This window comes from Tachypleus tridentatus, chromosome 1 (genome assembly GCF_004210375.1).
Source record: "Tachypleus tridentatus isolate NWPU-2018 chromosome 1, ASM421037v1, whole genome shotgun sequence".
Taxonomy (NCBI): domain Eukaryota; kingdom Metazoa; phylum Arthropoda; class Merostomata; order Xiphosura; family Limulidae; genus Tachypleus; species Tachypleus tridentatus.
In genome coordinates, this window is record NC_134825.1 from 31,515,989 (window position 1) to 31,531,310 (window position 15,322).

A 15,322-nucleotide genomic window follows, 5' to 3' on the forward strand; every position below is an offset into this window, starting at 1 on the left:
AGAAACGATAACTAGTAAACAAACCAAAGTGCTGGTTTTGTTACCACCGCGTATTTGTTCTTAAACAAACACCGATATAGACATTTGCTCTAGATATACATCAAAAACCTGGGAATATTTCATTGCTGGATACCATGAACTTCTACTGTGTACTACTTATTTATGAAGCTTATGAACCCACAGAACTAAGAAAGAAAACACACATTTGGTAATGGCTGCAAAACTGATTTATGATGAAAGATTTCGTATACCTTGCCACCTTTACCGCAATACCCATAAGTAAAACACACGTTTTGAAGAGAGAGGTTTTATTTATTATAGCTATAAATCTTCTTAACCTCCGTTCGAATAACGCTTGTAACAAGGCAATAGTTGTTTGAGATGGTCCAGGAAAGGAACTGTAAATCCAAGTTAATTATTAAACGTTCTTATAAGTTATGTTATTTAACCAACAACTTTAACTCGGCGATCAGGTGTAAAAAATGGCCATATAGATACATGAGATTTAGGCCTCAGGGTTATGTTAATAATGAATATATATATGTGTGTGTATATATAAAGTATTCCATTTAACATCGTTTCTCTCTTTGAATTGTTTTACAAACAACTTCAAGGTTGTATTTATATTACAGTAAAGGGAAGGCAATAATAAATAAAAGTTAGTTGATAACTCGCTTATACCTTTTAGTTGAGTAGGTAAAACTAAGGGAATATCAGACTTGTAAAACTATGCATATAGCTCTGAGCGAATAACCGTTTCCTTTTTTTTTTCTTCTAGCAATCTTATACGTCTAAATTCTAAAAAAAATAACAATAACTTATGTAAAACAATGTATAAAAATAATGAATTTTTAAAACTTTCATTCTTTCGTTTCCTAAAAGTGTTCATGTGTTTTTAGTATCACCAAAACTGAAAAAACATCGTGAGCAACCCTGAAACCTTCATGCGTACCACTTATCAGATTGTTTTATATTATGATTCGTGCTCGTTTCAAGACATTAGGAGCTAAATGTAGAAAAATTAGTCGATTTGTAAACTTCTACTATTACATAAACAGGCGCAAAACAAGCAGATGTATTTTCATCACGTGACCTAAACTTTACCATCTCTCTAAAATAATTTAATGAATGACCAAGCTAAAATCTACAAAATACAATATATCTTCATCCAATGGCATGATTAAGTTGCTCTATGCAGAAGAAGTGATCAGCTATAACAATTTGAGGAGTGAGAATACCAACTGTGTAAGTTCATAAGTCAAAGCTTATGTAATACTAAAGAGTAATGTGTTATAAAATCTTTAAGTAACAGAATCTAAACTGTGGTAATACGATAATGATTAGCTTTAAGAACACATTGATGGAACACAAGAAGATGGAATAGAAAAGAATGGTTAACCATAACAATACGAAGAAATGTCCACTGAAAAGTACTCTTGATATAGTGGTCAGTCGTAACAGTGAAGTATAACAGCACACTGTATACTGCTTTTGAAAGTAATTACCCATAACAACGTAAACAAATAGATTCTTGACAGAGCAATTAAAAGTCCAAGATTTCCATAGTATTATCATGCCTTTGTGGTTGTGAGGAACTGGATCTTGAAGTATGGAACACAGAGGTTGTGTTGGTTAACTAGTAGCAATGCCATGGAATAACTCTTGAATTATGAAGCAGAGATAAATGTCAGTCATAGCAAGATGACGTCACCTTTATCCCCGAATATCACTTCTGGAATGGCTATAGATCATAACAACGTGGAATAGTGATTACAGTAAGGTTCCTAGCAATCAGTCGTTGTCATCGTTAGTAACCTATTCGCTCTCCTACGTTCATTACTAGTTAATTACAGTGTTGTTTATTTATTACTAGAAACTAACTGGTTCTATTCTACGCTTCAGCTGCTTATATTTTGATTTCTTTGGACGGAGGGAAATAATCAAAGGAAGAAATAGATTTACATAAACCTGTTGTTGATTTCTGGAAACATATAACATATGTATTATTTCCTTTTCCCTTAACAGCCTATTATACTACAGCGAATATTGTTGCCTTTAAGTGGTACACATCTTATGGAAAGTTTAAAGATTATTTTTGGCCCGATTCGTAATCTGAGGGTCGCGGGTTCGAATACCCGTCACACTAAACATGCTCGCTCTTTCAATCGTGGGGGCTTTATAATGTTACGGTCAATCCCACTATTCGTTGGTAAAAGAGTAGCTCAAGAGTTAAGGGTGAGTGGTGATGATTAGCTGCTTTCCCTCTAGTCTTACACTGCTAAATTATGGACGGCTAGCGAAGATAGCCTTTGTATAGCTTTGCGCGAAATTCAAAAACAAACAAACTTAAAGATATTTTAAAAGTGACCCATTTGTAAATTAAAAGTTTATGAATATAAGATTCTCTTTTATCATGGCATAAATATTTCTTTTACGTCATTTATATGAATATTGGAGGTTATAAAACAATAAACTGGAAATAAATGGGCGACTTGGTTCATACAATTTTAACACCATCGTATTGTTAGTTGTGTAAACTAAAACATTATTTCATACCTAGAATAGCTTTAGATCCTGAACTTGTGACCATTTATTTATTTACATTTGAATTATGTGTTCTATTTATGGCATCCAAAAGTAAGCATTCTGCCTCGAGCCTTTACAGTCTCTTGCTAATCTGTTGACCATGACCAAGGAAGAAAGATGGAGAATAATAGTTCAGCAACCTGCTAGTTAAACAGGTACCAGCCTAAAATATCGAAACCATTTCGCCACTCCTCGACCCAGAACTCGTCTTTTGGAAACGTATTCTAAAGATACAGTCAGGGTGAAATAGGTAAACGCCTTATTGTCAAAATATACGTCCCTAACAATGCACCCTGCCACTTGTAAAATGAAATCGCATGAGGGGCCGCCTTCATTTCGAACAAATCACTATTCAAGAGATAATTGGTTTTCTTTCTATACCAAGAAACCGGATAATTTTAAACACAGTGTTGGCTCTTAACCTGAGTCCCACATTAAACTATGGCTAATTTTTAGAAAAATAATTTAACATCTTGATTACCGCAAAATATATGCATCTAAATATTTGTTTTAGTAGTGTGTGATGTTCCCACACGTTAGAGCAACGACGTACTTCGAATAATTCAAACCTGTTATTGAAAGCAAAAATCTGAAGTTACTAGTTTAACATAAGAAATATCAGTTAAGCAAAAAAAAAGTGTGACATAGAGAGGAAACACAGTTTGAGTTAAAACAATCATCCAATGTAACTATGGAAAGTTACAGGAATTTACTTATTTAAATTACACAACTAAATGAGTTTGTAATCATAACACATACGTAAAAGTAGGGATAACGAAGACACAGTGATATTTATTTTGTTAATTAGGACTCGGTATTATGATGACAGGAAACTATATGTCATTGAAATACCATACCAGACATTAAGTTATGCGTAATGATTTAATATAAAATATATATGCATTTTATTAAACAATATAGTTATAAGCACAAAAACCAGTAATATTACAAGAGTGATTAAAATGATTTCCTATAAAATAAATCATTTTAAACATATTCCATACAAAACTATAGTTGAACAACATTATTTTGAGTTTAATATTATTATGTAACAAGAATGTATCAACACTAAGTTTTTGATATCTGTAGTTTTTGTATGTTCTATAAATGAAGGTCTAATAAAAGTTAAAAGAACTTTCGCAGCAGCATTATATACAAACTTTAACCTTTTTTGTTCATTAATGTGTTTATTTCGAATGTAGTGGAGAGGCTAATGGAACCGAATAAAAACAATGTTACATATCCCATGATGTCCTAGAAGTTCCTTCTCCGTTGTGGATCAGTCTAATGACTATAATTATGCTCTGTTTATTGACTGATTGTGAAAAGTTCTGTGAAAGAGGAGAGGTCCATCTTAAAACACATACTTTATTAGACTTTCTATATATCGTCCACTTTACGTGTATGCCGGCTTCTAACACAGTATTTAAACACAACAGTCAGAAAAAAATACTTAATATTAAACTCTGTGGTCTAATAGTATGCTGACTTTCCATTTCGTATTTGATGTGTATCGTATAATTTGTTCGCGTTTTATAACTCTGACAGATGACAGTTGACTGTTTTTTACCTTTGTTTAAAGGAAATGAAGGTTATTCATAAAAGTCACAGAAGTATTATTAATTTCATTCTAACTTAGGAAGCATCACTAATGTAAATTTTGTAAGATATTTTTGGTTAGTTTTTCTTCGGGTAAGATTGCTTATTAAAAGTTTACTAAGTTGAATGCTTTTTTATTTCAAAACGCGTGTCTGTCTTCAAGATCACAGAATATAAATAATTACGTTAACTTATGTTTTAAAGAAATGTTTAAAACTAGTGACAACTGACTAAGATCTTAAAAGCTTCTAATTTTTCCTTGTTCTTAGATCATTAGTTAGTTGTTCATATTTTACAAGCCTCATTACTGTTTTATGAAGAACTCCAATTAACACATCCGTGCTAAAGAATGGAGACTTATGACAACATTAACACTATTTACTGTTGCATATACCTAATGAGAAGGAAACAATATTTTATTAAAACAAGTACACGTTGAACAAAACAAATGCACAATTAAAAATGTTTATTGTGCGATTTTAGTCTCTGTATTTTTATATAACAATATTAGTGTACAATATCCTTCCCTGTGTAGGGTTCTTTCTTGTTTGATGTACTGTTAAAATCACAACCAGTGTTTTTTAGATTACACTCAACCGATGGAAGTGACCGGCCTAAATGTAAGGAAAGGTGGACGTAGTTTGTAAACTGAGTTGGTAATGACGATTCTTTTCAGGTTCGTCATTTCTTGATAAAGGCTTATTTTAAGTTGCTAAAGGTTTACAAAAGTTAATCCGCGCTTTATGTAAGCTTGTTAATAAACCTCGGAAATGTTTTGGTAGTTTGCCTTTAGTTTCATAACGACTATTTATCTATTAACGCTGGTGAACACTTTACTATGCTCTTTTTATTTGTTGTTGTATGATGTAATCACGTTGAGGCGAGCTGACAAGAGAGGTTCTACCATTGAAAACCCACTTGTGAACAGGGCTAATGCTTTAACATAATATTTGTCTTTTAGAATTTCATCCTTATAGTGAGTATTAAACCATTTCAACGTGTGTTGTAAAGCGACACAAAAGTGATAAAAATATTTCACAGATTTTGAACGTAAATGATAATAAAATAGTGTTCACATTTTTGATACCGTAGATAGACACATAAACATTAATTCAAATGTATCTGTATGTTAGAACTAGAGAATGACTTACCTAATAGTCTATGAACCTCATGTCTTCGCAAAAACAAACTGAAGTTGCCTGAAGAAAGGCCTCCTATAAGGCATAATACTAATAATTGACACCATATAACATTAACCTTCATGTTCCACCCAGGCATTATAGTTTAACCTGACGTAGCCGTTACTTTCCACCGATAATAATTACACATATAAATTAACGGCAACTCACTTCCATAGAGCACTTAACATTGAAAAAACGTTTTATGAAACATCAGTTTTCTTTAGTAAACATGAACAGTTTTGAGCAATATTCAAGAACATTGTACAATGTTCTGCCGTCGCTGGACGCAGACAATCGTAGTTCATTCGCATAGGTTCTCACTAAAGATCTTGAACTTTGTATATGAGATTGGGTAAGGAGAATCGGCTATTTAATTATCGATTTCAGCTGCAGAACCAGTTCTAAGGCATACTCACTACATTACTTGTAGTTACAACTTAAGCTGTTGTGGTAAGCAAGCCGCCCCACTACTATTCAACAGTAAATTCAAGTCTTGATATTTTATTAATTATTACATTATTTATCTGCTCCTGAACGGAGTCGACATCAAACTAATTAGGGTCTCGCTGGACCTGGGAAAATGCAAAACTAGTGGTAGCGGTTATATGTACTACGCACATGTGAGTGTTTCTCACACACTGGACGCTGTCGTGGTAGTTGACGCTCCAAGCTCAGCCCCGAACGGCCTTGGTTGCTAACTCCTGTTCATTGGCTCTAAGTCTCTTGTACGTTAAGAGTTCATTGGCTGGACAAACATCAACTGCAGAAACGCGAAGATAACGCAACAGTTTTTATTATCTTAGTATAAAATAAGAGAGTTGTCAATGAAAATAGAAGTAAGCCTCAGTTTTTGACTATTAATAATCATCTTACCTCGTATTGTGTTGTTTTACAATTATAATTCAGATACAAATAATTCATTTTGTTAGTTTTAAATTGAATATTGAGATATTAAACACAGTACAGGAATGAGACAACTACAGTAACCAAACCCGTTAACTGAACTCGTGGTTATCTGAATTAAATTCCATTACGTTAAAAGAGAAACATTTGATAAAGCACAGAGATTCCACATGTTATGATCTTCATATGAATACTTTCCGAATTATTAAGAGGATATACACCATATATAGTAAATGTTGTGGCAAGTGTTTGTTTTAGAGAAAAACCACATTGAACTACCTACTGTGTTGTGCACGGCGAATCAAACCTAGGATTTTACTATTGTATGTCTATAGACTTAACTCTATCCCACAAGAGAACATTGGTTTAGTTGGTGCTTGTTTGTTTCTTTATTTTAGAGGAAGTTCACATAGGATTGTCTACTGTGTTCACCGCGAAGAATCGATTCTCGGATTTTAGCCTTGTAAACCTGAAAACTTAAATACTGCTGTCCCGCAATGGGACATTGGTCTCATAAAAAGCTTGACTTGTCATTCAATTCACCACTTGTCACTCAGTTATACCGGTTTCGGGGAATTCCACCCATTATCATTAATTCTAAACAAGACGAAGTTTTTTATACTGGTGTATAGAATGTTATATGTATAATGTTTTAGTTGTACTTCACCCATCACAGTGAACCTGTATTTATATATGGTTTGAAGAATATGTAGGAGTGATATTATTAATTTACTATTGTGAATTATTCACCAGGCAAGTTGTTTGAAATGGTTGAAAAAATATGAAGCTTAACCTATCATTTCATTCACTACTCGTCACTCAGTTCTACTGCTTTCGGGAAATCGCTGGCCCTGAACAAACAGAATCTGATTTTTACTTATTTGTTATCGCAAAATAAACACAATTACAAACATTCTTAACTGTCATTAAAACGAGTATTGTGGAAACACGCAATCATTAATTGTAATTCTATAACGTTTATATTTAACTACATGTAATATAGATTGAAAATGACTGGTCAAGTGATATTTTCAGTATGTCGCAGTTACAAATATATCAAGCTTGTTTGTTTCACAGCAAAGCCTTTTTGGATTATCTGGTGTGTCCAAAACTGGGAATTTAATCCCGGATTTTAACGTTGTAGGTTTGTAAACTTATCGCTGTTTCACTGGGAGACATATATTAAGTTCACCAAAATGTGTAGCTGATGGTTTTTAATACCTTCCACTTAGTATTACGTGTCACAAATGAATTTCAGTAAACTTTTGCAGGATTTTTCATGAAAGTGTTATGGCAAGTACAATAAAGTGCATCGAAAGAAACCCGAAGTCTGTCTTACACGTGGTGATTTTTGTTGTTTTCCTTTTAGTAGCTTCCAGTGGCACAGCGGTGTGTTTGTGGAATCATATCGCTAGAATCTGGGTTTTGATACTTCTGGTGGGCAGAGCACAGATAGCCCATTGTGTAGCTTTGTGCTTAATTACAAACAAACAATCAATTCAATTATTGTAGTAAAGGATAAATATTTTGTATACTGTCATATGTTCTAATGTAATTAAACCTTCGTGAAATGACGTTTTTGATTTATATTTATTATTTAAATGTCGGAATTGTTGTTTTGAATTAAGCACAAAGCTACACAATGGGCTATCTGTACTCTGCGCACCACGGGCATCGAAACCCGGTTTTTAGCATTGTAAGTCCGCAGACATACCGCTGAGCCACTGGGGGACATATGTCGGAAATAATTAGCATTTTGGTAAGAGATGTACTGAAAGCAAGTGACAACGATGTAGCAGACGACATGATATATGTATAAAATAATTTCAAACATAGAATGTTTTACAAAAGGAACAAACAAACAAAACTAAATTCAAAACTCCAGCGATTGAAGGAATTTCTTTCAATAAAAGAAGTATCAGAGCACAAAGATGGGGAGGACTCCTAGCGGTGAAGCACCGTTTTATAATATTAAATTTATATCAACAAACCACACATGAGAAAAGAAGTCAGAATTTAACAGTTAAAAACAGATAAGGGTAGTGATAAAAAATATTGAGAAGCAGGGGGGCAAAGTTGAGCTATAATTTCTACAAAATACACGAACAGTTGATTACATAGTACGTTACGGAGCTCAAACATCAACTGTATTTGTAACTACAGAAGGACTATACATGAGAAACACAACAACAACAACAGAAATTCTTACTTTGTACTTCTTGTGTGTGTATATAAATATTAGTAATTTTTCATAAACGCAATTCATTAACTAGACGTTTTACACTTCTCAACCAAAAAGGCTTGGATAAGGCGACTGCCCCCTCTACTTCTTAATTTGTTGCTTATTTGGAATTAAGCACAAAGCAACACAATAGGTTAACTGTGTTCTGACCATTTTCGGTTTGAAACCCGGTTTTTAAGGGTGTGAATCCGCAGCCGTTCCGCTGTGCCACTGTAGATCCTACTTCTTAAATTGGTGCCACTGGATAGAGATGTTCAAGACAACACAGAGTTCCAAGTATAAAATCATCCTTCATCGTCTGAAATGGAATTTTGGGAGGTTGCTAATTAAAAATAAAAAACAAACGGTACAAAGTACTAAGAATAAAAATAGGTTGCTAAGGATGAATCATAGGTGGCTTTCAGTAAAACTGTACACTGTTAATTGGTTGGTTGGTTTGGCGTTTTATAGCACAAAGCAACTAGGCTATCTGCACCTATACTCTCCATATAAGTTTTTGTTACAACAACAATTTTTATGCTGTGAGCAATTTTTTAAAGTTGGTGAAGCAGAATTATAATTAAATATATTTCTCATAAGACATTAGTGTTAGGAATATTTTGCGTTTGTTGTGTTCCAATCAAGCTGATGAGGTCTGGGTTGAGTTGAATGCTTCGTAGGCAATGAATATGGCGGAAATGATTTGGTTGAAATGCTATTATTACAATACATTCTTTTAGTTTTCAAAATATCCCTAAAGAACTAGGTAAAAGCTGCATCGTTAAAAATAGTTATATATTTTTGTATATTGTTATATATGTGTAATAGATCTAATACTGATGCCTTATGATAAGTATAATAAATTATAATAATATTTCCCAGCTTTGTAAAGGCGTTTACATCATAATAATTGTTGTTGTAAAATATGGTTTATTGCATTCCAACTGCTATTGTGTCGTGTGCCAGTTGGCATGTTGAGCGCTGGGTTGAACCAAACGCCTAATGGGCAATGAATATAACGAACTTAGTGCAGATGGAACACTTTTATTATACATTATTTTAATTCTCTAAAATCTTCAAGGGACTACATGAAAATACAACGTTAAGATAAAAGCAAGCCTAATACTAATATATTATGAGAAGTATGAATAAAGTTTATTATAGTGACTATCAGTAGTAGGGACTTGTTCGTTTTTTGTGGATTTTTACTGTTATTATTTCATGTTTTCGTTTGTCATTATGGTCCCAAAATAGCCGATCTTTTGTTTTAGATGTATTAAGCTCTTAATATTGTGGATGAGCGTGACAAAGTTTCTGCTTTTAGAAACCTATTCTCTGGAATTTATATAATTCACGACATTTTGACATCTTTGCCTAAGTACGCTTCATAAACTACTACTTTTCAAAGCACGCTGGGATTGTGTCAAGACAGTTTGTGTTTATATTTTTTCATTGAACAATAAAAAGGCTGAATATAAAGAAAGAAAAGCCAAAGGTTTTGCATCGTCATTTGTATTAACTTTGGTTTATTAGCCATAGATTTTCTAGGAAAGCGCTATAAACTGTATGGTTGATATACCTAAGTCAATAGAGACCAAAGGTTAGTGTTACGCTGTGACATCTCATTTCATTTTGATTATTATTTTAACATTTTGTATTGTCGTTCTATGGGAATCTTGACAAACTCAAACAACCAGCTTTCATCGTATTGAAAAGTCGCGACTGCGTTCTCTCTCTCAACTATAAGTCAGTGTTGTTATAAGTGCATACAAACATCACTGTCAGAGTTAATACAAGTGCTTGAAAAGTTCCTCAGCTAAGCAAACATTTGCTTAGCCTTCTTTAGTTGAAGAGTCCGTTTCTAAATATGAGGTCATCTTTTGGATACACCACTCTCACTGTGAGTTGCGCTTCGGCACCAGAACTGCATCACAATAAAGACATTATTTAACAAACAACGACAAGATAGGAACATTCAATGAATTGGAATGTATAGACATAAAATATTAACTCAACATTTGACACCTAACTTTAAATACGCGTTTACATTCAGATGAGCAAGCATGGAATCAGAAATCTGACTGGCCTTATACAATTTTTAATGGATTCTTACATTATTGCATCGTGTTAACAAAGGGGTGTAGTAAAGTGACTTCAGTAGTGTTTTTTTTTTTTTTTACTTTTTCCATATGCTAGACCAAACATACGATAAGGCCAATATATGCGTGCTTCACTGCAATCTTCCCATATGCTAGACCAAATATATGATAAAATGTCATATATTACCTTGAGAAGGTAAAGAAAAATTATGGGAAATTTTTGAATGATTTTTCTTAAACATTTGTCTGAAAACTGCAAGTATCGAAAAATTTATCTAAGAAACGATAAATCAGCGATTTGTTTAATTTGTTCTGTTGTCGGGATGTTCTAGACATTGATAATTTTAGGTGGCCAAGAATAAAATCAGGTAATTTTGAAAGTCTTGTAATGGATACTCTGAGCGCATACTAAAGACTTCCACCTAAACAGGAATAAAAATAATTTAGTCACATTTGTTTAGAAAACCCGTTAGCGAGAAGTTCTACTTTCACCTAACAAGAAGTAATATTAGATGTTTTAGTCTGAATTATCTTGTTTCTTTGTATTTCAATTTCGCGAAAAGCTACACAAGGGCTATCTGCGCTATCTGTCCCTAATTTAGCAATGTAAGACTAGATGGAAGGTACCGAGTCATCACCATCACCCACCGCCAACTCTTGGGCTATTTACTCCTTTACTAACGGGTAGTGGGATTTACCGTGAGATTACTAGTTGAACGCTTCAACCATCTGGCCATTCTGGGCCTGAATTGTCTTAAATAATTTTCAATGAATTCTAGGCCCTGTTACCTTGGGATCAGCAAGAATGAAATAAATTGAGTTTTACAAAATCGAGTGCGTTAGCGTATCAGACTATGGATCCGAGGTTCCGTGGTTTGTGCCATTACCAAATAAAAAAAAAGTTTTAAAACTGATAGTCAAATCTCACTATTTCATTAGAGTAGCCCATGGGTATATGGTAGTGATTGGTGTTGAGTAATCTCTTTCTTTCTAGGTGGTTAAGGAGAATTGTAATCTGAGGGTTTCGGGTTCGCATCCCCATCGCGCCAAGCATGATCGCCCTGTCAGCCGTGAAGACGTTATAATGTGACGGTCAATCCAACTATTCGTTGGTAAAAGAGTAGTCCAAAAGTTGGCGGTGGGTGATGATGACTAGCTGCCTTCCTTCTAGCCTTACACTGCTAAATTAGGGTCGGATAGCGCAGATGGCCCTTGTGTAGCTTTGCGCAAAATTTAAAAACAAACTTTCTCGTGTATCACTTCAAAATAGGGGACGGCTAGCGCAGGTACTCTCGTATAGATTTTCACAAAATTTCACCATAAACAACTAAATCATATAAAATACTTGTTTGAGAACTCTAGATATGTTTATCTATTTACATAAGCAGAGTAAAATCGTATGTCTTTTAAGTGGTTCCTGCTGAACCATCACATGAGGATCGTAGATATTGTTACTTTGAATGAAAAAGCACAGAATCAATACATGGATTCCTCCTGAACCTCTGCATGAAAAAAACAACAACAAAATATTTGAGGTTCTACGGTGCTATAGAAACAGAATTTTGTTATGCAAATAAAGTAAGCAAGCACTTATTACTCTTTTAATTCCATAGTTAATTGCAAAGATCCACTATCTTGTAGATATCACATTTAAAGGTAAAATATCCTCACGTGTAGAAACCTCAATAAAAATTTTAAATGTACGCACAATGCCTTCACGTGACACAATTATCAACTTCAGTAATTTAACATTTTTAGCAAGGTAAAGACCCCTGAAACACTATAAATTCTTTGCCAATAGCATGCAGAGAATAAAGCTCTCAATGAAAATACCCATCTGACAATCTCAACGATAACAGAACTCATAATAACAATTTTATTTATCAGGTATTACCAACAAGAAGGTGGCTTAGCCGTGGGCTGACCACTATCTTCAGTTCTCAGTTACCTATACGTGGAACATTTAGAAAATAACGCCCTGAAAACAGCCGCTGTATGTCCGGTGATGTGGCTCAGGTATGCTGATAATAAACTTGTAGTGTGATCAAATACGAAAGTCAGTATCAGAGAATTCACGAGTCACTTGAACAGAAAAATCCCGAGATAAATTTGCAATGTGGGTATAAAAAATAAAACATACTGTTAGTGGTACACACATAACTCGTTTACCAAAAAAGTTTACTAGTAACCTATAGGCGTGGGTAAATATTTTGAGTATAGACTGCCTAGTTTCATGAACATACAACTTTTGTAATAATGAAGATAAAAAGAACAAAGAACACATTTGCTATAACCCTCGTTGACATTAGATACTAATACCAAGAATATCTGATAAAGAAAAAAGACAAAGGTAAACAGTGTGAATAAACAAGAAGGAGATTACAAACATACTGCCTTGTTCTATTACTTCAAATTGTCACGTAATTCTATTACGTGAAATGCCTTTTTGAAAACATAAAAAAGATATACAAACACCATAAAGTCAGAACAGTATTCATAAGTCACAACACAATATGATCACAGTTGGTCACACCAAACCAAATAAAGACCCAATATTCGATAAAACTCGTTTAACGACATTAATTATAAGTGTGGGCTCCAATTAACAGGAGGAACAAAAAAACCAACAAGTGGTATACTCCAATAATCTGAAGGAACAATAACCCCACAAGTGGTAGTCCCCAATACTCTGAAGGAAGAAAAATCCAACAACTGATAGATTCTAATAATCTAAAGAAACAAAAACCCAACAAGTGGTAGACCCCAATAATCTGAAGGAACAAAAACTCAACAAGTGGTAGGTTCAAATAATCCGAAGTAACAAAAACCCAACAAGTGGTAGGCTCCAATAATATGAAGGAACAAAAATCCAGCAAGTGATAGACTCCAATACTCTGAAGGAACAAAAAACCCACAAGTGGTAGTCTCCAATAACCTGAAGGAACAAAAACCCAACAAGTGTTAGTCTTCAATAAGCTGAAAGAACAATAATCCAACAAATGGTAGACTCCAATACTCTGAAGGAACAAACACCCAACAAGTGGTAGACTCTAATAATCTAAAGGAACAAACACATAACAAGTGGTAGGCTCCAATATATATAATTTGAAGGAACAAAACCCCACAAGTGATAGTCCCCAATACTTTGAAGGAAGAAAAATCCAACAACTGATAGATTCTAATTATCCTAAGAAACAAAAACCCAAAAAGTGGTAGACTCCGATACTCTGAAGGAACAAAATTCAACAAGTGATAGCCTCCAATAATCTGAAGGAACAAAAATCCAACAAGAGATAAACTCCAATAATTTGAAGGAACAAAAACCCAACAAGTAGTAGACTCCAATAAACTGAATGAAAAAAAAAGTGTTAGAATTCTGTAGCATAATAGACGCAAAAGATATTAGTAGAGATTTATTTGCACTAGCTTATCATGCTAAAAAAACAACTACAAAAACTATTCAATATGCTTGAATAATAGTAAAATAACGTGATATTAATCAGACACAAGATAAGGAAAGATAAAAACCCTACATCCAATTAACAGGTAATATTTTAAGTCAGTTTAGCTTAGAGGTCAGCCAAATCTGAAAACTGTTCTTGAAAGCGTTATAAACCAAAGAACGAACCGCAGCAACAAATCCCACAAAAATAGTTCTTCTCTGGTTTCACTTAAAGACATCATCATGTATGAAACCAAAATGCAAGATAACAAATACTTACTAATTAATTTATAGTAATAAAATAAAACAGGAACTTGGTGACAGTTAAACCACTAACCATGACAACAAAAGAGTTAGCTGTTCTGGCTTAAGCTTCTAAAACAAACCCGAACTCTTGAAATTTAAGTTTACTGATTGTGTGTTGGTAGGTTAAATTGATTATTCTGATTAGAGATTACAAAGACGTCTATAAGTTCAGCAAAAAGCTATTAATAAAATGAATCTGAACTGTAGAATAGGGTTCGATATTAGTTGCAACTAGTGGTTTAAGATAAGATATTAATTTGTCATGTTTGTTTTGAGCATAAATTATAACATGGTTAAGATCTCTTTCAAGAGACAACACGAGTAATGAGTTATATAGAATTTTTTCTTTTTAGTTTTGCTCTAATTAAGAGGCTCATAAACATGGATTACTAATGTTTTAATAAACTAGCTTCTCTTCCTGACACTTATACATATGGATTAATTATCTCTTTCTGATAGCTATACAGACGACTCACCGATCATCTGGAGTACTTCTCGATAATATAAACATACATATATATATATATATATATTTTACAATGTATTAGCCACAGTTACTGACTGTCCCTCTACTACATAATATAAATGTGCATTATATAAAATGTTATCACTGTATTAACCAAGTTTTGGAATACAAGAAACACATGCAGAGTGCACCAGTTGCAGCTATGACATAATCTTACAAAAATGTACAACTGTAAACTGCAGGAAACATTCTTCTACAAACAAGACGTTTGAGTACGTTATAGTGAAACAGTTTTGAATGTATAGATCAGCAATTCAACCATCAGATAAAGTCATATCATATCAGATAAAGTCTTGGTGGGACGGATTGTATCACAACTACGTTTTGCCATTGCTTGCTTTTTCACAGATACTTTAATGACCTCGACGAATGACCACTTTTGGGATGTTATATAACAACTCTTACCGATTCAAAATTTTCATACACTAAGATCATAAAGAAATAATTAGTTTAAGGATT

General features: G+C 33.6%; 1 protein-coding gene across 5 annotated transcripts in view; it reads right to left on the reverse strand.

The window, feature by feature from the left end:
- Positions 1-15,322, reverse strand: part of LOC143245207 (tyrosine-protein kinase RYK-like) — a 148,169-nt gene that overhangs the window by 65,382 nt on the left and 67,465 nt on the right. For 2 of the 5 annotated variants that reach the window (XM_076491300.1, XM_076491277.1), the window contains exon 1: positions 5,337-6,022. The exons of the other annotated variants lie outside the window; for them this stretch is intronic. In XM_076491300.1, the coding sequence (XP_076347415.1) occupies positions 5,337-5,463 (127 nt within the window). In that variant the 5' untranslated portion in view covers positions 5,464-6,022. Of the gene's footprint in view, positions 1-5,336; positions 6,023-15,322 lie in introns of those variants that run through there. 5 annotated transcript variants of the gene reach the window in all.